At 43.9% G+C, this 22,506-nt stretch overlaps 1 protein-coding gene across 1 annotated transcript in view; it reads left to right on the top strand.

The window, feature by feature from the left end:
* The window catches only part of TEX26 (testis expressed 26), a 35,808-nt gene extending 17,923 nt beyond the window's left edge, over nucleotides 1-17,885 (top strand). Inside the window, exons 5-7 of the mRNA XM_040979898.1 lie at nucleotides 9,877-10,053; nucleotides 11,666-11,827; nucleotides 17,277-17,885. Coding sequence (XP_040835832.1) covers nucleotides 9,877-10,053; nucleotides 11,666-11,827; nucleotides 17,277-17,338 — 401 coding nt within the window. The 3' untranslated portion in view covers nucleotides 17,339-17,885. The remainder of the gene's footprint in view (nucleotides 1-9,876; nucleotides 10,054-11,665; nucleotides 11,828-17,276) is intronic.
* The last annotated feature ends 4,621 nt before the right edge of the window (nucleotides 17,886-22,506 follow it).

The raw sequence follows: 22,506 nt of genomic DNA, 5'->3' as shown, positions 1-22,506 counted from the left end.
GGCAACTTTACAAACACAGTCGGGTATAAAAGGGTGTATGGGGTAAGAAATGCAGGTTGCTGTGGCTGTAGAGTGGAACGTGAAGCCTAATGAGGTGGAGCACCCAAGGACAGGTCAGAAAAGGTTTCCCTTCCTGAGCCTGACTGACACAGAGTCATCAGCTGAGCAAAGGCCTAGGGGAGACTGCTGTTGCAGGATCCCTAAGCCCTCAGTGACATTTGAAGAACTTAGAATGAGTGGGATAGACTTGGAGGTGTGGATGGAATGAGGAAAAGCAATGGCGTGGGCAAAGATAATGCAATCTTGAAAGATGCCATAATGCATGCTAGGGAGCTCAGGGCTTGTCCCAGGAGTGACTCAAAAGTTTTTACAAAGGGAGTGACACAGTTGAGCTGTGAGCTCCAGAAACCTCCCCTCTGGCTGCAGAATGCAAAAGGGTGGTGGTGGCTGGAAGACAAGGCCCATCAGAGCCTGCTCAGCTAGTCCAGGAGGTGCGTGGTGACATGGAGCAGGGCAGGGGCATGCATCTCAGGCCATCATGTGATGGCATGGGCATTTTAGGAGATAAAACACTCCATAAGTGGGGACTGTGGCTGTTGGGGACAAATGACGTGGAGTCACAACATCCATTCCAGTGGGTTCCTCATGGATGATGAAAAGAAATCATGATTGAACAAATGGGAGAATGGGAAGGGTGTGATTGACAGGTGTTATGAGTGGAGCCAGCATGTTGACAAGTGGGCTAAAGGCTTTGAAACAAAGCAGTCTGGCTCCCTTTGTTAAAAATACATTATCCACAGTTAAAATTCTTTAAATGATCAAGTTATACACATTGCTTCCCATTCATAACTTTGTGGTTACTGAAAATTACAATTTAATTTTATTAAACTTTGATTACTCAAGAGTTTATGAGGAAATAATAGCTGTTCTTTTTACCCTGCTCCACCTTCAGTCCTAGCCCCATTTCCCATTGGTAATAAATTCAGTCCTTCTATTTTTGTCTCTTTATGTGATCCTTCATTTTTAAAAACATTTTATTTTTATTTGGAATGCAGTTACAGAGAGGAGACACACACAGAGAAAGAATCTGACATCTGATGATTCACTTCCCAAATGGCTGCAACAGTCAGAACTCAGCTGGTCTGAAGCCAGGAGCTTCTTCCGGATCTGCCATGTTGGTACCAGAGCCGAAGGACTTGAGTCATCCTCTAATGTTTTCCCATGCCTCAAGCTGGGAGCTGCATTAGAAATGGAGCCACTGGGACATGAACCAGTACCCAAACAGGATACTGGAACTGTAGGCAGGGGCATCCTCAGTATTTGTTAAATCATTGCTTCTATGGCTATTCCTTGATCTCATCAATTTTAGGTACTGTTTTACAGTAGTGGAGGATTTGGCCTTCCCATGCCTCTTATTGCTTCCCCTCCTTCTATCATCTCAATAGGCTTATGTTCACATTCATTGGCTAAATTGAATTGCTAGCATTTGTATTGTGATTATGATTATATGACATACTGGAAATCACAATGTGATAATTAAACATTTCTTGTTGAGTTAGATTGTATTTCATCATATTTTATATATATATGTATATATATATATTTTTTACTTTTTCTTCTCTGCTGTTTTCTTTTTACAAAAGTTAATGATTGGGGCCCAGCAGGAAGGTGTAGCAGTAAAGTCCTCGCCTTGGACATGCCAGGTTCCCATATGGGCACTGGTTCTAATCCCAGCAGCCCCGCTTCCCATCCAGCTCCCTGTCTGTGGCCTGGGAAAGCAGTAGAGGATAGCCCAAAGCCTTGGGACCCTGCACCCAGGTGGGAGACCTGGAAGAAGCTCCTGGCTCCTGGCTTCAGATTGGCTCAGCTCCAGGCGTTGCGGCCGCCTGGGGAGTGGACCATTGGATGGAAGATCTTCCTCTTTGTCTCTTCTCCTCTCTGTATATTTGACTATCCAATAAAAATGAATAGATCTTTTTAAAATTAATAATTAACCTTTTCTCTAACTTTCTATGAACTTGTCTGCAATTTTTCCTGAATATTTTGCAAGCACAGTTTCAGACCGTGTAGCCATACTGAGATCAGTGCTGAAGATCCTTGCTGACACCTTTCATTCTTCTCCCGTCTGAATTTGTTGCTCTGTGGATTTCTTGGCCTCTCATGCCCTGGGACTTGCTTTTTCATGATTCTGGGAACTTCTCTCTTTTGGCTGGGTTCCCCAGCTTCCTCACTCCAGCTCTTCTTCCCCCTCTTCCTCCCCATCCCTTATTTCACTGCAGTATATGTTTGGATAGCTTCCCAAAGAAAAGTGCATGGGAGGAATTTTTTTGTTTGTTTGTTCTTGTCAATCTAGAAACATCACTTTCTTCATTACATTTGTGGGATAGCTTAATTGGACATATAACTCTAGGTTGATAGTTATTTCCCTGAGAATGTCCTCTGGCATCCAGGATTTCCATGTTGGAAGCTAATGCCACCTTAATTCCTTAACCACTGCGCCACCGCGCCGGGCCCTAATGCCACCTTAATTCCTAATCCTTTCGTGTTTTCCCCTTCTGGAACACTTCAGGCCTCCTCTTCGTTTCTTACATTCTGGAATTTCACTGTTATGGGTCTTAGTAAGTTTTTTGTCATCATGCTAGGCCTTCAGGTCCTTTTTAATTCATGATGACCTAAAATAATTTTCTTCCTATGTGAGTTCTTTATTTTTTTCTCTCATCTCTGTTCTCTGACTCTTGCTAATTGGATTGATCTTCTAATTTTCTAATCTTTCCCAGTATCTTTCTATTTGTACTTTATTCTGTGTATTTGAAGACTCTTTACTTTTTAATATAGCTCTTTTATTGAGTTTTTAAAAATCACTTATTTGAGAGGTGAAAAAATGGGGGCCAGTAGAGAGAGAGAAAACTCTTTTACCTAGTGTTATGCTCTCAAAACAATTGTAATGACCAGGTTTGAGCCAGGACTGAATCCAGGAGCCAGGAACTGGATCCAGGTTTCCCATGTAGGTGTTAGGGATCCAAGCACTTTGGTCTGGAGCCAGGAACCAGAGCTGGGAATCAAGCCTACGTCCTTCGATGTGGGACTTAGGCATCATAACCAGTGTCTTAACTTCTGGGCCAGACATTTGCCCTTAGTGAATTTTTAATTTTAGTTCTCATGTTTTTAATTTCTAAGTACATTCTTCCTCTTTTTCATTATTTTTTAAAGAACATCAACCCATTATGTTATAAGCATAGTAGTTATCTTAAAATTTTTAGGATACTTAAGCAATACGCTAAATGTTTATCATGTTCACATGTTCCTGGCATTACGCCTAGTTTCTCTGAGAACCTTGCAGTCTAGTAAAGCTAATAAAACTTAATCTTCCTTCTGTGGGCTTTTCTTAAAGTAGATCTACTCCTAATATTAAGCCCCAGAGCTCAGAAAACCTACAAAGGAGGTAGGTACACAGCTCACGGCTGCTGGTTAACCACACAGAGATACTTTCCAGTTCCTTCTCTGGATTATCAAGGTGCTGCCCGATGCACCCATGGAACGGCCTCAATATCCCATCTTGCTCCATCCTCTTTACTGCAGTTTTCCAGTCACATTGACCACATTTCAATTCCTGTGCAATTCCCAGCCTGTAATGCTGTTCCCCAATCCCTCTGTGGATGCATTTGGTCCTTCTGTAGACCCCAGCCTTTACATCCCCCTCCTTGTGAGACATTTTCCCTTCCTATGTTATCTGAAAAGCCATGTCGCTATCCCAGTGGCTTTCACCTGGCAGTTTGCATTTGAAAATCATGTGCTACTGATTCTTGCCTTTTGGTTGTTTTTGTTTTGCTCTTTCTTGCATTATTCACTCAGTAAGCTCCCCCTCCCCGAAGGTCTTCATTCCCCTAGGGCCTGGAGCAGTACCTGGTACATAGAAGTAAATGCCTGATGAGGGGTAGGGAAGATATAAAGGAGGTTTCTGTTTTTTAAAAGTACTGATTAGTTTGAGAGGCTTGCAGAAAGAGAGAGACAAGGAAAGCAATGGTCCATTCACTGGCTCACTCTTTGAATGCCCACAATGCCCAAGGCTGACTTGGAATCAAGGTTGGGAGCTGAGAAATCAGTTCGGGTCTCCTGTGGGAGGGCAGGAACCCAGCTGCTTGAACTATCCCTTCTGCCTCCAAGGGTCTGAATTAGCAGGAAGCTGGAGTCAGGAATAGGAATCAGGAATTAAATCCAGTGACAAACATGGAACATGGGCATCTTAGCCACTAGACTAAATTCCTACTCCAGGAATTACCCTTTTAAAAAAAGATCTATTTTTTTTTTTAAATTTTAAGACAGTAATACAGTGAGGGAGAGATACACAGGGAGATCTTCTATCAGCTGGTTCACTCGCCAAATGGCAGCAACAGCCAGAACTGGGCTGGTCTGAAGCCAGGTGTCAGGAGCATCTTCCAGGTCTTCTATATGGGTGCAGGGGACCAAGATCTTAGGCCATTCGACACTGCTTTCCCAGGCCATTAGCTGGGAACTAGATCAGAAGTGGAGAAGCAAGGATTTTAACCAGCACCCATATTGGATGCCAGCACCGCAGGCAGCAGCTCTATCCATCGCACCGTGATGTCAGTCCCCGAAGTACCCTTTCGGAAGTTAGAATCTCACAGAATTAAAAGACCTCTGCAGATAAACGTTATGGGCTGTGGAAGAATCACTTGAAATGTCAGCATTCTTAAAAGGTGTCTTGGAGCTTCTGGTCAAAGTCATTTACTCAGTGTGAGTAAGTTAGGATTTCCCTTGCGCAGACAAATAACTTACACATGTCAAGACTCCCTCTAAATCTCTCACCTCCATCTGCTTCACTCTGCCCCCACAGCCCTGGCTTAGCTCAAGCTACCAATGTCTCTCTGAGGGATGACCTCCAAGTCTCCTTTTCAGTTTTGTTCCTTTACCCCAATCTCATGCTACTTTCATCATGTTTTTCTGGATGTGCTGATGGTTGTCACCGTATGGCTTATACCCCTTCAAGGAATTCCTGTTGTCCTGAGGGTTAAAGCTAAGAATCTTAACCTCTATGATCCGTATCAACTGGTCCCTGCATGGGTCTTGCCCACCCATGACAACACCTGTGTCCATGGACAAGACCACTGTCCCTACTTCAGACCCACTGTACCCCTGTGGTCTCATTGCTTCTGCCCTGGGGAACACTTTTCCATTCCTTCTTGCAGCCTATAACTGATTTCCCATAATTTTATTCTTAGAAGTGTGCTTTGTTGATCTCCTGGTGGCCATTTCTGATCCCCAGCTTTGGGCCATCCTTCTCTCGTTCTGTAGGGCTCCTCATGTGACAACTGTCACAGTCTATTTTTATGTGTCACTAATACTTTTAGTTTCCTGTTGTAGCTTTATAGCCTCATTGTTGAATTCAGGCAGAGGAGTGATGAGAACTAAAAAGGGCTCACTTCTACATTCACGCCTGGAGAACTTGGCTTGGATCAGCTAGATCTGCTGATGAAAGCAACAGAATTAGTTCTCACTTGGCTGTGGATTATGTATCCATGGTCCTAATGACTCAGAATGGTCTTTGCTTAAGCTTTAAATTATGTATTTCTACAGATGCTACACCTAGTTTTTAAAAAGAATTATTTTGAAAGAGAGAGATATAGGGAGAGCCAGAAAGACAGAAATATGCACAGAGCTCGAGAGTGCCCCGTCCATGGCTTCACTCTCTAAATTCCTGCAGCAGCAAGGATTGAGTCAGGCAAAAGCCTGGAGCTGGAAACTCAATCCAAATCTCTCACGTGGTAGCAGGGACCCAGTGTCAACCAACACCTGGTGCTGCTCATGATGTGCACTAGCTGGAAGCTGGAAATGGGATCGGAGCTTGCACTCAACTCAGTCACTCTGATACAAAAGGCGGCTTTATCAAGCAGCTGCTTAACCTCCTAGGCAAACCACCACCCCATACCCAGTCTTAAATGGGCTGATTTCTTTCCTCTGGGCAAACTAGTATTGTATCATAGTTGGCAGAGAGAAAAGAAAGAAGCCAAGGGATGTGAGCCTTCAAGGGTCAGGGATGTTACCTGAGGCAGCCTACGTATGGTTGAGCACGGAAGTCAGATTAGCTCTGGATTCTGGTTTTTTTCTCTGTGTGTGTCAACCCCACTAAGGGGCTTTAGGTTTTGATTGGCTCTCTGAGTTGGGAAACTTTTCTAAGTGACTCCTGCATTAGCTTACTAGCATGAGGTTTTCTAACAGCTACAAGAGCCCCAGCTGGAAAGAACGGTGCACACTTGGCAAAGAACACTGCATAGTTAACCAGGAGTCTCAAGAAGCATGCATCACATGGACGATCAGTAGCACATGCTCAGATACTGCTCATCCATAGTAATTTCATTCCTACGTTTTTGTTGCTCATTAATTTAGTAAAGAGTTCATGAGACCTAGTCCTGTGATAAGTACTGAGGATCCTGGTCATAAAAGGAATTCAAACCCTGGATCCCAATTTAGTCTTCTCTGGGTTTTCCTCTTCGCCCTCCTCCCTATTGGCTCACTGTGGATCATGTGCCTTAGACACCTGGGACCCAGCCCTGCTGGTGCCAATGTGGCCTCTCCTGCTTCCCCTCATGCTCCTCTCTGCCCGCTGTGCCAGCATCATCACCATATTTCAAACACACTCTATGCATGTTCAGCTTCGGTGCTGATGCCCTTGGCTGTGTCTGCCTTTCCATCCCATCCCTCCTCTCCAAGTCCCCACACAGCCCATCCCTCCTTCTCCCTGGGCTTCACAGCACCTGTACAGAGCTCCAAGTCAGCATGTTTAAGCACACAGGCAGTCTCATCACAACGTGAGCCCCTAGGGTTCATGTCAATGTCTGCGGTGAGATGCAGCAGGTGTGTTTAGAGCTCCTCCTCCAAGCAATCCTGATTTCCCACTGTATGAGGGTTGCAAGACTTATCCCACTCAGTATCCGTTCATTGTGCAGATGAATTCCAATCACACATCTTGGGAGAGAGCAGTGACTTCATTGTCCATAACCTTGACGTGTCACACAGAACACCTGCAAGAACTGAAAATATTTCCTGCTGAAGGGTGGTTCCAGGGGAGTCACAAGTTTCAAACATTTCAACAGAAACTCTTCTACAAGACTCCAGGCACTAGTAAATGACAAAAACCAAGTGATATGTGGAAGTTCCCAGAATCAATGTCAGAAAGTTTCAGAAATGTCGTCAAGTGCTGCCACTAGTCAGAATGTTGGAGCTTTAGTGTCTGAGGTGGGTTGTGAGGGCCCATGGTACCTGTGTCCTCACTCCCTGGGGGAATCCAAAGTAAGAGACAGCAGTTTGGGGGAACCCTCTCCTCTCTTCCGTGGGTCTAGAAGGTGATCAATATGAAATGCTCTCAACTGCTGGTAGATGCAATTATGCATCCCTCTGCATGCAATGTATACCAGTAGATGCCATCACAAATCACTTGTTAAATGATGCACATTAGGATTTATTCTGCAAAGACCACTGCAAAACTAATTAGAAAGAGAATTGAATTCTACATCGATTGTAATTTGCGCTGTTCGTACATTGCTCATAAAACTTGTGTTTTTAACAGCTTTGTCCTTTTGAGTAAAGAGTGTGTGTGGCATATGATGGGTCTCTGAACTGAGACTTTGCAGTCAAACTTGGAAATGAAGTCATTGTGAGTGAATTGCTGCATCATTCTGTGTTTGGAATTGGGCCTGCTGTTTGACCAGTGTTTCATAGATTTTAAGGATCATACAGTTAATGAATGTTACTGTCAAATGATCCTGTTATTCTAAAGACAGTGATATCACCTACCTTTTTCATCAATAAGGACCAAGATTCTGGTAGTTCTTATCCAGGTGAGGGGAATAATACGTGTCATTCCATCCTTCCAGGGCTGCCTGATTAAGCAAATAAGAAATATGGGGTCCCGGTTAAATGTGAATAATGCTGCACAATAGAAAATGGATACCTAAGCATATTTACACTGAAAAAATTCATTGTTTATCTGAAGCTCAAATTTAACTGATGTGGCTCTCCTAGCCATACCCAGCCAGAACAGCTCTCACTCTGGCCTCCCGGCTGTACCCAAAGGACCGGGCAGATCCGGTGCAGTAATCAATGCCTTCTGAATTCACATCAAGCACAATCAAAGAGCACTTGTCACAGGGACACGAATGTATCCATCCGAACCACTACCATGGAGCAGTAGGTTAAGCCACCTCTTGGGATGCCCATGTCAGCATGCCAGTTTAAGCCCTATTCACTCCACTTCCAACCCCATACCTTGGCCATAAGCAAGGCCTGTGAAAGCCATGAAGGATGGCACCCCATAGGAGACCCAGAAGACGCTCCTGGCTTTTGGCTTTGGATTGGCCAAACTCTGGCCATTGTGGCCAACTGGGGAGTGAACCAGCAGGAGGAAAGTCAGTATATCTTTCTCTCTCTACTTCTTTTACTTCTTTCTGTAACTATGCCTCTCAAATAGAAAATAAAATAGACATAATAATTTTCTTTAAAATACATTATTACTCCAACAGAACAATAGTGAAAACAATATGTATGTTTTCAGAATATATCAATTTTGTATTAGATGTTTTTACACTTTACTTGCATTGAGGATTTAAATAAAAACTAACATCAAATGAAAAATAGAAAATTGACCATTTACAGACAATGAAACAGGATATACTTTCATAATGGTAATTATATATCGACTTCTTGTACTCGATATATCAGTTACCACAAATCAAAAAAAAGCATAATATATTCCTTTTTGGGTCTGGATTACTTCTCTAAGCATTAATGTCTTTAATTGCATATATTTGTTGCAAACGACAACATTTTGTTCTTTTTCTGACTGAGTAGTATTCCATCATGCATATGTATCACAGCTTCTTTATCCATTCCTCTGCTCATGAGCCTCTGGGTTGATTTTAGGCATCAGCTCAGTTGAGCTACTGTAAATATATGAGGTACAAGTAGCTCTTTTATATGATGTCTTCATGTCTTTTGGGTGTATTCCAAGGAATAGCTGAATCATAAGGTAGATCTGTGTTTCAGTTTCTGAGGAATCACCGTACTGTCTTCCGCGATGGTGTACTGTTTTGCATCCCTACCAACAGTGTGCTGGAGGACATCTTCTCCACATCCCTGTCAGTATTTGCTATTCTTTTGATTTGGGGAGTAAAAATTGTTATAAAAGAGAGAGAAAGAAACCACTCTTAACCATGTGGGTATGTGAAAGTGCTTCAAGAAAGTTTATGGAAAATGGAATTAAAGATTACTATAATTTAGTGCAGGAATTTTGAAATCCTTACAGGTGTCTTTTCATCACCTGTGTTTTTCATGAAAGATTTTCATCCATTTTTAAGAAGTTATTTTTATTTCAGAGAAAGAAAATGACTTGCTGATTCATTTCTCACAAACTTACAACATACAGGGCTGGGAACCCAACCCAGGTCCAGTGTGGGTGGCAGAAACCAGACCACCTGAGTACTGCTGCTGCCTTCCAGGTGCACATTAGCAGGAATCTGGGGTCAGGAGCCAGAGACAGGAATTGAACTCAGGCACTCTGATGTGAGTGTGTGCATCTTAACTTCTGACTTCCTGCTGCTAAACTTATCTTCTAATTCAATTTTTGTGTACTTACTGAAGTATGCTTATATTCTGTCTGTGTTTGACAAAGCCATAAGTTTTTTTGTTGTTGTTGTTGTTAATATATGCATAAAAAGTGCTTTGATTTTACCTACAAATACAGGAAGAGTGGGATTTAGTGGAAGTCATTGGAAGCTGCTGCCACCAGCACTGCAGAGTGCAAAGCTCACTACAAACAGCTGCTAGGAATCACCATTGCCTCTGCTTCTACCCCTACCCCAGATCAGAAGGTTAAGGAAAGTTCACCAGTGTCTCTGGAAAGGAAAAAGTTGATCCCCCGACCACTCGACACCGAGTTTCAACGGAATTATCAAACTCCAGCTAAAATCCCAGAGCTGCAGGATTTCAGCTTCAGATACGGGTGCTACTCAAGCTTGCCCATCGCTTCTCAGGGTCTAGGTAAGTGTGCCTGAAGCCTGGAACCAACATCATGGGGCCCATGCCTTGCTCCAGGTGCCTCTATGCAGACAGCCGTGGCAGCCAGTTTTGACTGCAGGGATGGAGAAAGAAACTGTAGAAAGAAATGATTGTAGAAAGAAATTGGAGTCCGGGTCATGGATGTGGCTGCCAACATCAAACCCAGCAGATGAGGGCTGATTGCTTGGGCTGTGACTCCTCAAAGCCCCTGGCTGGAAAGGACAGCGGTAGAGGGTAGGGACCACTTCCTCTTTGCATAAGGAAGGACCAGTTGCTGTGAAGTGACAAAAAAAGACTGGATAGAAGTCAGAGAAGACTTGTCAGTTATCCCCCTGTTGGGTCTGCACAGGGTACACCTGACAGGCATGTCCAGATTTGGCATCCACCACTGAAGGGACTGTTCTTTGTGATCCTCATTCTTAGTGTTTCCAACATGGAAGTTTTAAAAACGTCATGACTGTGCCACCTCCAAGCTACTGGTTAGAAAGATAACTGGATGTTTGTCTGCATCTGACTTATTTCTGAGTGCAGCTGGGTTCAACCAGTACTGGAAACTTACAGAGCAGAGGCTTAGCAAGTGGTGAAGGCAGGACTGAAGACTCAGCAAGTGGGGAAGCTAGCTAGCCCAGGAACAACCAGTCTAGAGTCTCAGGTCATGTGACAATCTCCTCCATCTGTTGGCCCATGATTCTGCCCCTGGCACAGTTCAGGAGAGCACCACTCCCTTAAGGCAAATCTTCCATTGTCAAACGTCCAGCTAAAAACCCAACAGTTTAAGTAGTTCTTGCTCAAATACTATCTGTTGTTGGTTCTTCTTCCAATTGAAGTCCACTGGTGTAACTTGCTTCATGAAAACCTCATCATGTACAGGTGAAACTCATGACAGGTCACGCATACACATTCCCTTTTCCAACTAAGACACATTCTTCTCAGGATGTAGCCTCAAATCTCTTATGCTGGGTCCCTCCATTGGACCAACAGCTCCTTCCAAGGGGACACTTAGAACTGAAAACTGTAGCTAAAATGAATTGTTCAAGTTTACAACAAAGATTGGGTAAGCTGTGAAAATTGGGTTTTCACTTCATGTCTTTGTTGATTTTTTTCATGACATTCCATGAATATCAGAGCCCACATCAAATGAACATTATTTAGAATCAAATACAAGTGATTTGGTCTGTCCACACCTCACATATCATTATCATTCTCCCAAACTGCTTATTCTAAAATAACCAGTGCCCAGAGTGGTCTCTTAGTGTACCAGGAGATGCCCTGACAGAAAAAGAAGCTTCCCTGTGGCTGTTGGGTATTAGACAAGTGCCTGGTGGACACTGCCACCCTAACATAGTGACCTGCAGAAGAAATGAGTTCAGAAAGAACTTCCATTCTGAAAATGATGATCAACCTTGACATGCAGTTGCCATCTCCCACTCCCAACAGCTGCTGTCAAAAGTCCCAGCTGCTCAGTAGAGCCTGTCAGTGGAGGAATCTGTAGAATGGGGTACTTGGGTTGCAGTACCATGAAGGAAGCTGATTACACTCCAGGCAGGGCAGAGTGTGTTTGCTGAGTTTGGCACCTCCCCTGTGTGTTCTGTAGTCCCCTCTGTGCTGCACAGCTTCATGAGGAATCAAGAACGCACCAAGAAGCAGACCATATACCAGAGTGACTACGGGAAGGATTACCTGGACGTCTTAATGATCTTAAACTCCTTTAATCCCTCCCAAATCAAAGAGTACCTTCAGGGCATTTCCTTCAAAGGTAAGATGAGGTTTGAAGTTATCATTTTGTGCATTTACAGATTATTATTGTATGCCAAGTAGTAATTGCTTCAACTTCTTTAAAAAAAGATTTATTATTTATTTGAAAGGCAGATGACAGAACAGGAAAGAGACAGAGATTTTTCATCTGCTGGTTCACCCTGCAAATGGCTGCAATGGCCTGGGCTGGTCCAGGCTGAAGGAAGGAGCCCGGAACTCCACATATGTACCAGGGATCCAAGCACTTAGTCTCTCCTCCACTGCTTTCCTACGTGTTTTAGCAGAGAGCAGGATCTCAAGTAGAACAGCCAGGCCCTAAACCTGTGCTCCAATATGGGATGCTGGTGTCAAAAATGGTGGCTTAACCAACTGCACCACCACACTGGCCCTAACTGTTCCAATTTCTGTCCATTCAAGTTGAATACCTACAAAAAGAAAAACATTGCCTTAAAAATCCCATTTACTGTGTAAACTTGAATCCACTGGTTTTAAGGATAGCTCTCATTCACTTTTGGTCTCCTCGTACCTATGCTTGACTTGCCTGCAGACATTTCTTTCCTACCACTGACTGACTTCTCCAGCAGACGCGGCACTATCTGACAGCTTTGCTGTATTCCATTGAATCTTGATTTCTTGTTTGGTGTGGTACTTTTTTAGGATAGGCTTTTTAAGATTTGCAAAAAAAATTCCATGTATCACTTCCTCAAAAAGAGTAAATGATCTTCTAATAATGGCATTGTTTCTTATGTTTGCTTTCTACTTCCCTCTTTAATAATTTGTTTTCTTTCTTTCTTTCTTTCTTTCTTTCTTTCTTTCTTTCTTTCTTTCTTTCTTTCTTTCTTCCTTCCTTTCTTTTTCTTTCTTTCTTTCTCTCCACCCCCTCTCTTAAAAGATATATTTGCTTATTTGAAAGGCAAATCAGCAAAGAGAGATATTCCATCCATTGGTTCATTCCTTAGCTGGAACTGGGCCAACCCAAAGCCAGAACCTAGGAGCCAGTTACTCCATGCTGGTCTCCCATGTGAGTGGCAGACACCAAGGCACTTAAGCCATTATCCACTTTCTCAGATGCACTAACAAGGAGCTGGATTAGAAGTGGGGTAGCTGGGACACAGACTGTGGTTCCAAGTTGGGATGCCAGTGTTCTCCTTTGTGGTTATCTCTGATGTCTGGTGGGATCTGCTGTCTTAGACAAGCATGTAACTGTACAGTAAATGAGCCTGAAAAGGAGGTGTGTGTGTGTGTGTGTGTGTGTGTGTGTGTGTGTGTGTGTGTGTGTGTTGGGAGGGAAAAAGTGGGTATTTCCCACTCCTTGGAGAGCTTAAGTGTTGAACTTCAGCAAAGTACAAGCAGCAAGTGTTTGGCCTAATGTAGAGGCAGAAGTTTGTGTTTTTTAGTGTGAGCTTCATTCTCTTCAAAGATGCCTGTGAGCTAGACAGACACTTTAGAAGGAAACCAGGAGGCTTTTGGCGGCGGGCGGGGGGGGTGTCTTTTGGCCCCATCCTTCTGGAAAGAAGAGCAGGGGCTCAACACCAGCTCAGCCGCCTTGCTCTCTTATCCCAGCATTGATGTGTGGATCAAAATCATACTGTGTGCTCTACAGGAGACCTTCCCATCTTCAGCAACCCAGCCTGTTGAACCCCTTAGAAAGATGATCTGCCTGCCGTAAGCAGGTGCTCCCACCTGCCCAGGGAGTTTCAGGTAGACCCACCTGTCACATCCTTGCCTACATGGACACCAGTGGCTGCACCTCAGTCTCCTGAAGTCTGTGTTCTGTATAACTGAGCCCCAGTGGTGTCCCCTAGGGCTGAACAGGGGACTCCTCTACATACTCAGGCAGCCTCTGTTCAAGCTATACCTACATTTTCCACAGTACTGAAGACCAGATGATCCTTCCAGAAACAAACGCCGTCCATCCAGCTTGGCTTTTCTTCCACACAGGTCAGATGAGCAAGCCAACAAGGTCAACTGAGGATAGATTTGGCTTTTTGTCCTTCTTCGCTCTGAATTTCATGTCTTAAGGCAGCACAGAGAATAGGTGCCTAAGGTTCATGCCTCAGAACTTTGCTCTTTTGTATTGTCTTGCCTGGTGTAGGACCTGCTTCCCCTGGGATGCAGTTTCCCTTCCCTGGTTCTGTTTTGGTTGGCTCCCCCCCGGTGCCACTCTGTTGGATCCTGAGCAGCAGGCAGAAGGTTGCCTTTAAATTCTTACAATTGCAACCTCTGTCACTTTATAGTGTCAGGGATGACACTTATGCTTTCTGCCTTGTGAATGTGTCTGCAGAGTTCTCTTGCAGCGGGGTTGAACAAACAGGCAGAGAATAAGGAACTTGGCAGGTGTCACAGGCTGAATTAACATAGGCTCTGCATTAGTCATTCTCCTGGGTTATCCATCAGGGTAGGAGGCCCTACCAAAATAAGAACTGGAGGCTGAAACTTACAGAGAGAGGGGGGGGAGGGGGACCAGCCTTCTCCTAAAGATAGTGGCCCCTAAGTCAAGGAGGAGAGAGAGATAGCCTGGTGAGATTTCATGTGGAAGGCCAATGAAAAAAACTCTGGAAGAACAAAAGACAAGGAGAAGAGAATAGCTGGAGAACAGTTTGTGCTGGGTGTTTGTGTTATTAGTATTTGCTGCGGGTTGAGTCTGCTCAGTCTGAACATGAAATTCAAAATCTGAATCTCTCTGAGCATTAGATGATGCCCAAACTAAAACTCCCACACCTGCCATTGGGCCATAGCCAAAATACATAATCATCCTCAGGTGATGGGTGTAAAGGCACATGAAATATCAATGAATTTTGTGTTTTGACTTGGGTCCCAGCCCCAAGAAGGGATGTATGCCCAAAAGTATAAAGAGTATAGAAACATTCAAAATCCAAAGCTCTTTTGGTCCCAAGCACTTAGGATAAAGAATTCACACCCTGTATTGAGTTTATTTATAACCAGAGGAGATTGAACTCTATGTCTTTAGTGTCTGCTCTACTTTCTAGAATTACTTTTATTCCCAAAATCTGATTCAGACCACCAAAGTCCTCCTCTTTGGGCATCATCTCATTGATAAAATCTACCTCAGCTACCCACTTTCTCTTCACCTGTCGGCAGTCTGGTTTTGGTGGGGTTATTCAGCTTTGCTTCCCTCATCTCTACCTCCAACTGAAACTCTTATGAAGATGCTTCTTCCAGGCCTGTGACTTGGGAGTAAGAACTTGCCTGCATCTACTGGAGCAAGTGTTTAGTCTAATGGGTAAGATGCTCATTCTGTAGCAGAGTACCTTGATTCCATTCCCAGCTCCAGCCCCTGATTCTAGCTTCCTGCCCATAAAGACCCTGGAAAGTAGCAGTTGATGCTCCAGGACTTAGTCTGAGGGAATGAGTCCCAAGCTCTCAGTTTCTACCGAGCCCAGCCTGGGTTGTTGTAGGCATTTAGGCATTTGAAGAATGAGCCATCAGAGAGGTTCTCTCTCTCTCTCTCTCTCTCTCTCTCTTTCTCCTTCTCCCCTTTCCTCTCTTGGTCTCAAAGTCTGCACACTCATTAAATTTCATTGATTGAATACCTATAATGTTCATTTGATTCAATGATCAGCAAAACCCAAACCTGTCTTCCCTGGAAACTCACTGTTGGGTATGGGAGATGGTGAAACAGAGTCATCAGTGCAGTCATGGAGGTCACACTTGGGGTAAATGAGTGGCCAATGAGAGCCAGGCCCATCCCTGTTGGTTGACAGAAGATGGGGAAAGGCTGCTCAGAGTGAGTATCCTCCAAGTCTCAGAGATGAATCTGACAAGGAAAGGCAAGGCCATTGCCAGCAGAGGGAACAGCATACACAAAATCACAGGGGTGTGATCTGCATCTACATATTCTCAATATAGGTAGTGTTTGAACCACAGCTGGCAGCCTTTGTGTGCGATCGTGCAAGCTGATGATGAATTAGAACATACTTTCATCTTCTTCCTTAATCATGCCAAACGTGATTTGTCTTTGACGTCAGAAAAGAGGAATTCCTTTTTTTATTTGCTTATTTAAAAATATTTAGCATAAGGTACAAAAATAGAGACAGTGGTTAAAAGAAAAAGAACTGGCAACAACAACTGTTAACAACAGAAAGTGCTGTTCCCAGACACTGTGATGGGATTATTGAAGCGTGTGATCCCTTTGGGAACAGATCTGGCAGTTTCTCATAGCATTCAACAAGAACCTACTCTACCACTCAGAATTCTACTTCTGGGTATTTTCCAAAGAGCAAAGGAAATATATATCCACAGAAGGATTTGTACAAAAATATGTATAGCCAGTTTGTTCTTAAGAGCCTTGGACTAGCCACGACCCAAATTCTCTGAACAGGAAGCGCAGGATAAATGAGCTGGGATATATTCACATAGTGAGATACTGCTCACTAACAACAACAAAGGAACAAATGGTGGGTGACTACAACAAAACGTGTGAACTTCAGAAATACAAAAATATTTTGAAATCCATGCGTTTTTCCATAAAAAGCATTTTGTATGAATTTTTGAAGGGCCCTTGTAGATAGATGCTTAGGATCAGATAAAATTCCTTCCTTCTGCAGGTAAGAAATGAAGGCCATGGTCTTGTCAGAGTCCAATAGTGCAAAAACAGCAAAGCTAGGAAAGCTCTGTGGTGTAGCCGGTTAGGCAGCAGCTTTGGACGTCTGCTGGTTTGAGTCCTGGCTGCCTGGCTCCTGATGCCAGCTTCCTTCAATACACACCCTGGGAGGCAGCAGTGATGGTCTAAGGATTAGGTCTCTACCACCCACATGGGAAACATGCATGGAGTTTCTGGCTCCTCGTTTCAGCCCCGCCAAGCCTATCCCACTAGCTCTGAGACATTTGGGGAGTAAATTCACAGATGAGAGCATCTTTCTCTCTCTCTTACTCTCATTCTACTTTTCTCATATATTAAAAAAATAACAATGACATGTTTTGGATATAAAAATATCTCTGGCTTATACAAATTTTGGAACAATATCTCTAATGTCTATCCCTGGGCACCCAGTACTAACAGGATAAATCTACCATTTGTTGAGTGTCTTTGATAGGAAAATTCTGCCCAGGTGCTTTGTACACAGCGTCCCTTCCAAAAACTGTGTAAGGTAAGGACTATGACCTGTCTTGCAAGGTGAATAATTAAAGAATTGGAAGGTCCAATGGCTTGTTAATTCTCGACGGCACAGAACTGAACCTGTGTTTGTTCTAAAATCCACAATATTCTCAGTAAGCCAGCTATTCCTTTAAAGATTAAGCTTACTCTTTTTACTAATGATCACGTAACCAGCCTTTCAGGTTATTAGACACAACCTCTTTGATTATTTTGGTCTCCTAACAAATCTGCTTATCTAGTGTCGTATAATCATATATTCCACCTTCCTAGAATGTTCCCATTTTAGCATTTAAAGACTTACACGGAAATTGTCATCCCATTTTTCTTTCAGACAGGCAAATTCTTGATCGTTTTATTCGTTCTCACTGTGGCATTGACAAAGGCAAGAAATGAAAGAGGAAAATAGTTCAAATGAAGACAATCTCAAAAATCACTGGAGCCATTGGAACCTGTCTAGTCGTTCTCTTACTAATCAAGGAAAAATAAGATAGAAATTGTCTCAAATGTGCTGTGATAGTCATGTGTTTGTATATCTTGTTCTGTTTTATTTTTAAGCAGTGAAATCATTGAAGGCTACAGATGTTCCCCTGAACACAACTTTAGCTATATCCTAAAGGTTTGATGTTTCATTTTTTTTTCCTTTTTTCCTTTAGATCCTTAATTTGTGCTTCTAATTTCAATCTTTCTGAGAAACAAGAATTATGTGGGAGGGATTTCTTAATTCCTCAATAATTAGACAAGTTGAACACATTTTATTATTGATCTCTGTTGAAGGAAAATAATGATGTAAAGTTACCCTAAATTTTCTCTAGTGCTGTTAATCTAAATTATGATTTGTGTTAAGTCAATTAAAAAGAAAAATTTTATTTGTTGTATCTTTAAATCCTTCATATCTTTGCCTATGTACTTAAACCACCAAGTCCTGAAAGGAAATTAAAAATATCCTACAGTAGACTTTGTGTTGTCCATTTCTCCCTGCATTTCTGGGGTTTGTTTCCTAGCTGTGCTTGCAGCACCTACTGTTGAGCAGTGGTCCATTCTCCTTCAGGATCAGGAAACAAATATTAAAATGTGAGTAGCCCTTTCATGCCATGTTTGCTGAGCACCTTCTATGTGTCAGGCAACGTTTTAGGTGATGGGAACAACACTCTAATGAAAGAAGGACCTAGAGCTTATCTCCCAGCTGGAGGGTCTGAAGGCATCATTTAACCTGAGACTTCAAAACCGGAAGACATGCTGCAATAACTTTCCAGGCTTAGCGAGCTAAGACAAGGCATAGGCCAACAAGGCAGGGCATATCTTGTGCTTTAGGACCAGCAGAAGGCAACGAAGTTGATGTGAGTTGGCTGGGGACAAGAGACCACAAAAGAAGATTAAGAACACTGAGTGCCATTGTATCCAGATAGATGGGCTTTTGTATTGTCCTAGTTCTGTATCCCAGAATATTCAATAAATATCTACTGATTTAAGTCATAGATCACCCATGAATACAGTTTTGCTCTAGTTCTCATCTTCAAACTGATAACAAAGCTCTGTGCAGCTGCCGTGTCTTTCTGGGATGCAAGACACTTTCTATTTCTTGCACACCTAGGAATCCCAAGTGCAATCACTGACCTTCTAAATGACTTGTTTTCAACTCTCACATGCTGAAATCCATCCTTTATGGAGCCAGTGCAGTAGCACATCAGGCTAGTCCTCTGCCTGTGGTGCTGACATCCCACATGGGCTCTGGTTTGTGTCCCAGCTGATTCAACTCTCTGCTGATAGCTTGAGAAAGCAGCAGAGAGTACTCCAAGTCCTTGGACCCCTGAACCCACATGCGTGACCTAGAAGAAGCCCCTGGCTCCTTACTTCAGATCAGCCCAGATCTGGAGGTTACAGCCATCTGAGGAGTGAATCAGTTCGAAGACTTTTATACAACTTTGTGTTGTAGAGGACTATGGATTTTCGATAAAAGCATATTGTTACCTACCCCCATTGTAGTATTGTACAGAATAGTCTTACTGTCCCCAAATACCCTTTGTGCCTCACCTATCCACCACACTTAGTCCAAGTGTATGAGACAGTAGCAATGCTTCTAACCTCAGGTGCATGACAGAATGGCCTTGAAGGATTTTAAAGCCCTGATGCTCAAGCCACTCTGAGGACCAATCTGAAAGTACTGGGAACAGCAGTAGATGCTTGTGCTTCCCCCCAGGTGGTTATAATACACAAAAAACAGAAACGCTGAGCCAGAAGAATGATCTAGTATGTGAAATGCACCTGCTAAGATTTGGTTGGTAGCTTAGTTAAAGTCTAGATAGGAAGCAGGATCTACTCCATTTGTTTAGAATGATGGGTCTTAAATGAAGGGGCTACCTATAAGGGCAGAAAGAAGGGACACGGCTCGGAGGCTGGTGGAGAAACAAACCATCAGTTCCTATAGGTATGGATGCAGCCGGGGACAGGAGTCCAATGAGTACCACAGCTATGCTACAGCCACCATCCCTCCCTTCCTGATTCTCATGTGTGCTGGATGGACACTGCAGTCACATCCGGTACAGACAACCTCATCCTGGCACTCTGTAGTGTGGACTGGTTTTTATCACAACCAAACCTGGCTTGACCCACATTCTGTTCTGGTGCTCAGATTTGCCAGTGATGATGTTAACTGATTCAGCCTGGTCTGCCCCCTATCCATGCCTAATGTATGCCAGTGGGTAACTTTCCATGGCCTATTCTGGGCTGTTTCCTATCATGCTTCTTGTGCTTACCTGCTGGGTCTGTGTCCTGCCAGAGGAGTTGCCCAGGCTCCTCCATCAGAACCTCTCCCAATGTGAGATTTTGCGCATACCAGTGGGTCCATGAGCCAGCCCTAATCAGTTCCTGACTAGCCTTGGACCCAAGCTGGTTCTTGTTGTTGGATGTTTCAGCCCAGCCACGGCTCATCCAGTCCATTCCCACATACGGCTCACAAATGGTTCAGTAGGGGTTGCGACCTAGCCTAGTCTGTCCCACGTCTATCCTGGTCCTCTAGGAGCACCAGACAGTACTGGGGTCTGGTCCAGTCCCAGTCCACACTTGTGCCCAGGGAGATTTCAACTGTTTCCTGATCAGACCACAGCCACCATTCCAGCCCACACATTCGTTGGCGGTTGCCTTAATCCAGTTAGTGTGTCTACTGGACAAGCCCCGTGCCATAGCTTTAGCATAAACTGGTATTTGGTGGTCAGCATAGCTAAGTGATAACACATTCTTTAAAAGAAGAGTAACTGTCATTGGGAATCTTTAGGATGTATTCACCTCACAGAAACACATTAGGTTCAACATGGAGCTACATAAGCAGCCATTCAAACCACCAAAATCCCAGAGCTCCCCTGCTGGGCAGCCAGCAAGCAAAGCCTGGCGCCAAATGGCACACTGGCCGCCCTGGCCCAGCTCACCATGTGCTCATGATGGTGGGCTTGTGGGATCCAGGCATGAGACACCCTGTCCCGGGACCCACCCGCAGCCGAGAGGAGGCAGGACCAGAGTAGGCTTTTGACAGGACACAATTCCCAGGAGCTGAAAAGGGCTAATGAGACAAAACGAACAAGCAAACCAACCTCCACAGATGTACGCCACAGTGAGGAACTGGCTTCAGAGTTCTCTACTTGATGATATCTGGCATGCAATATTTAAAGCTAGAGCATCACTACACTTTTTATTTTAAAAAAAAAAAGGGGAAAGATTGTATTGGGTAACTTTGTATTAGGACAATGAAACTCCTGAAACATCTAATTTTATACTTTAAAAATGTGGTTTTGGGCCCGGCGCGGTGGCGCAAGTGGTTAAAGGTCCTCGCTTTGCACACCCGGGATCCCATATGGCCGCCGGTTCTAATCCCGGCAGCCCGCTTCCCTTCCAGCTCCCTGCCTGTGGCCCGGGAAAGCAGTTGAGGACGGCCCAAAGCTTTGGGACCCTGCACCCGCGTGGGAGACCCGGAAGAGGCTCCTGGCTTCGGATCGGCATAGTATTGGCCGTTGCACTCACCGGGGGAGTGAATCATCGGACGGAAGATTTTCCTCTCTGTCTCTCCTCTCTGTATATCCGCCTTTCCAATAAAAAAAAATAATAATAAAAATAAATCTTTAAAAAAATGTGGTTTTAACTCTCCGTTTTGGAGACTTAAGAGCATGACGCTTATATTGATTCAGTTCTGGAGTGAGTCTTGTCACCTCCTGGCAAAAGGCTGAGGCCTGGCAGAGTCCCAGGATGACACAAAGCAGCATCACGTGGCAAGAGACATGGAGCTCATGCGCCCACCTGTGTCTAAAAGAAAGTCAACATGGTCCCGGAGAAGGGAAGGGAGCAGGTGTCAGAGGGGCCAGAGCCACCTCTGGAGTAACGGTGATGGCTCTGCACTTTTCCTTTGAATGAGATGAGGTACCTGGCATCTTTTTGAGCACAGAATTGACACTATCCAGCTTCTTTCCTACAAGGCCACTGTCTATGTTGAATCTATTCCAAGGTACATACATGCAGTGATTGGGTAATCCAGGTTCCAGTGCAAATGGCAGATGACCAACCCAAATATAAGTCATAATTGATTACACCCTGTTTGGACAAGATGTGGATTCCAATTAGCACAGCTCTGGCTGTTGTCGCCATTTGGAGAGTGAATCAGTGGGTGAAAGATCTTCCTGTCTTTATCTCTGCCTCTTCCTCTTTGCCTCTCTGGGGCTCTGCTTTTTCAAAGAAATAAATATAATTTTAAAACCAGAGAGAGAATTGTTTTCCTTTCCGTTTGCTCCCTGGCATTTCTTGCCCTCCCTATAACCTCACACAAGAATCAGTTACTGTCACAGTGATGGGATTAAGAGCCCCAGGGAGGACTGAAGAGAGAAGCAAGCTACCCTGGGACTCTAGTTTCAAAGTCCAGTCCAGACAGTGCAAGATCAGCCTCCATGGAGGGAGACCTCTTCAGCAGTGGCTGCTCCCAGCAGAAACTAAGTTTTCTCAACCAGGCATCTCTCAGAGCCTCAGTAATTCCTCCCAGAACCAGGTAGACACGATTCTAATCAACAAAGGAATCCCCGGGGACTTTGCTGTCTGATATTATGAACTGGAGAGACAAAGAACAAGTTCTGCTTTGGGAAGGTTAGAAACATCTCGTGTTAACAGGTAAGAAATTGTTCTCTTTGTTCTTGAATTTTTCCCCCTTAGGTTTCTAGAATCATCTATAATTCTGCTAGCTAGGGGTAGACACAGAGCTGTTTGCTGTAAACATGAACGGCAACCGGTGACTATTTACATTGCAAGGAAGCAGGTTTTATTACTTAGGAAGATGGTGGCAGGAGGTTTGTCCCACTCGTTGGCACCTGACCACACTCCCCATTCAATCTGGCAAGCACAATAACGCACACCAATGCATCCAGCTCCGGTGGTCTTCACTCACTGTTGTTATGAAATTTTGTCCTCATAATCAGAGTCTCTGGCTTAATAACTTAATTGCACTTAAAAAAAATTCTCTTGAATTTGAGTAAATCCTGCGAATATCATGTGAGTTTTTCATTGATGTAAAATTAAAACTCTTTTAGAAG

This window comes from Ochotona curzoniae, unplaced genomic scaffold (genome assembly GCF_017591425.1).
Source record: "Ochotona curzoniae isolate NIBS_2020 unplaced genomic scaffold, NIBS_Ocur_1.0 contig_3332, whole genome shotgun sequence".
Lineage (NCBI taxonomy): Eukaryota > Metazoa > Chordata > Mammalia > Lagomorpha > Ochotonidae > Ochotona > Ochotona curzoniae.
Note: the sequence above shows the minus strand (reverse complement) of the source record. Positions and strands in the feature narration are given on the sequence as shown.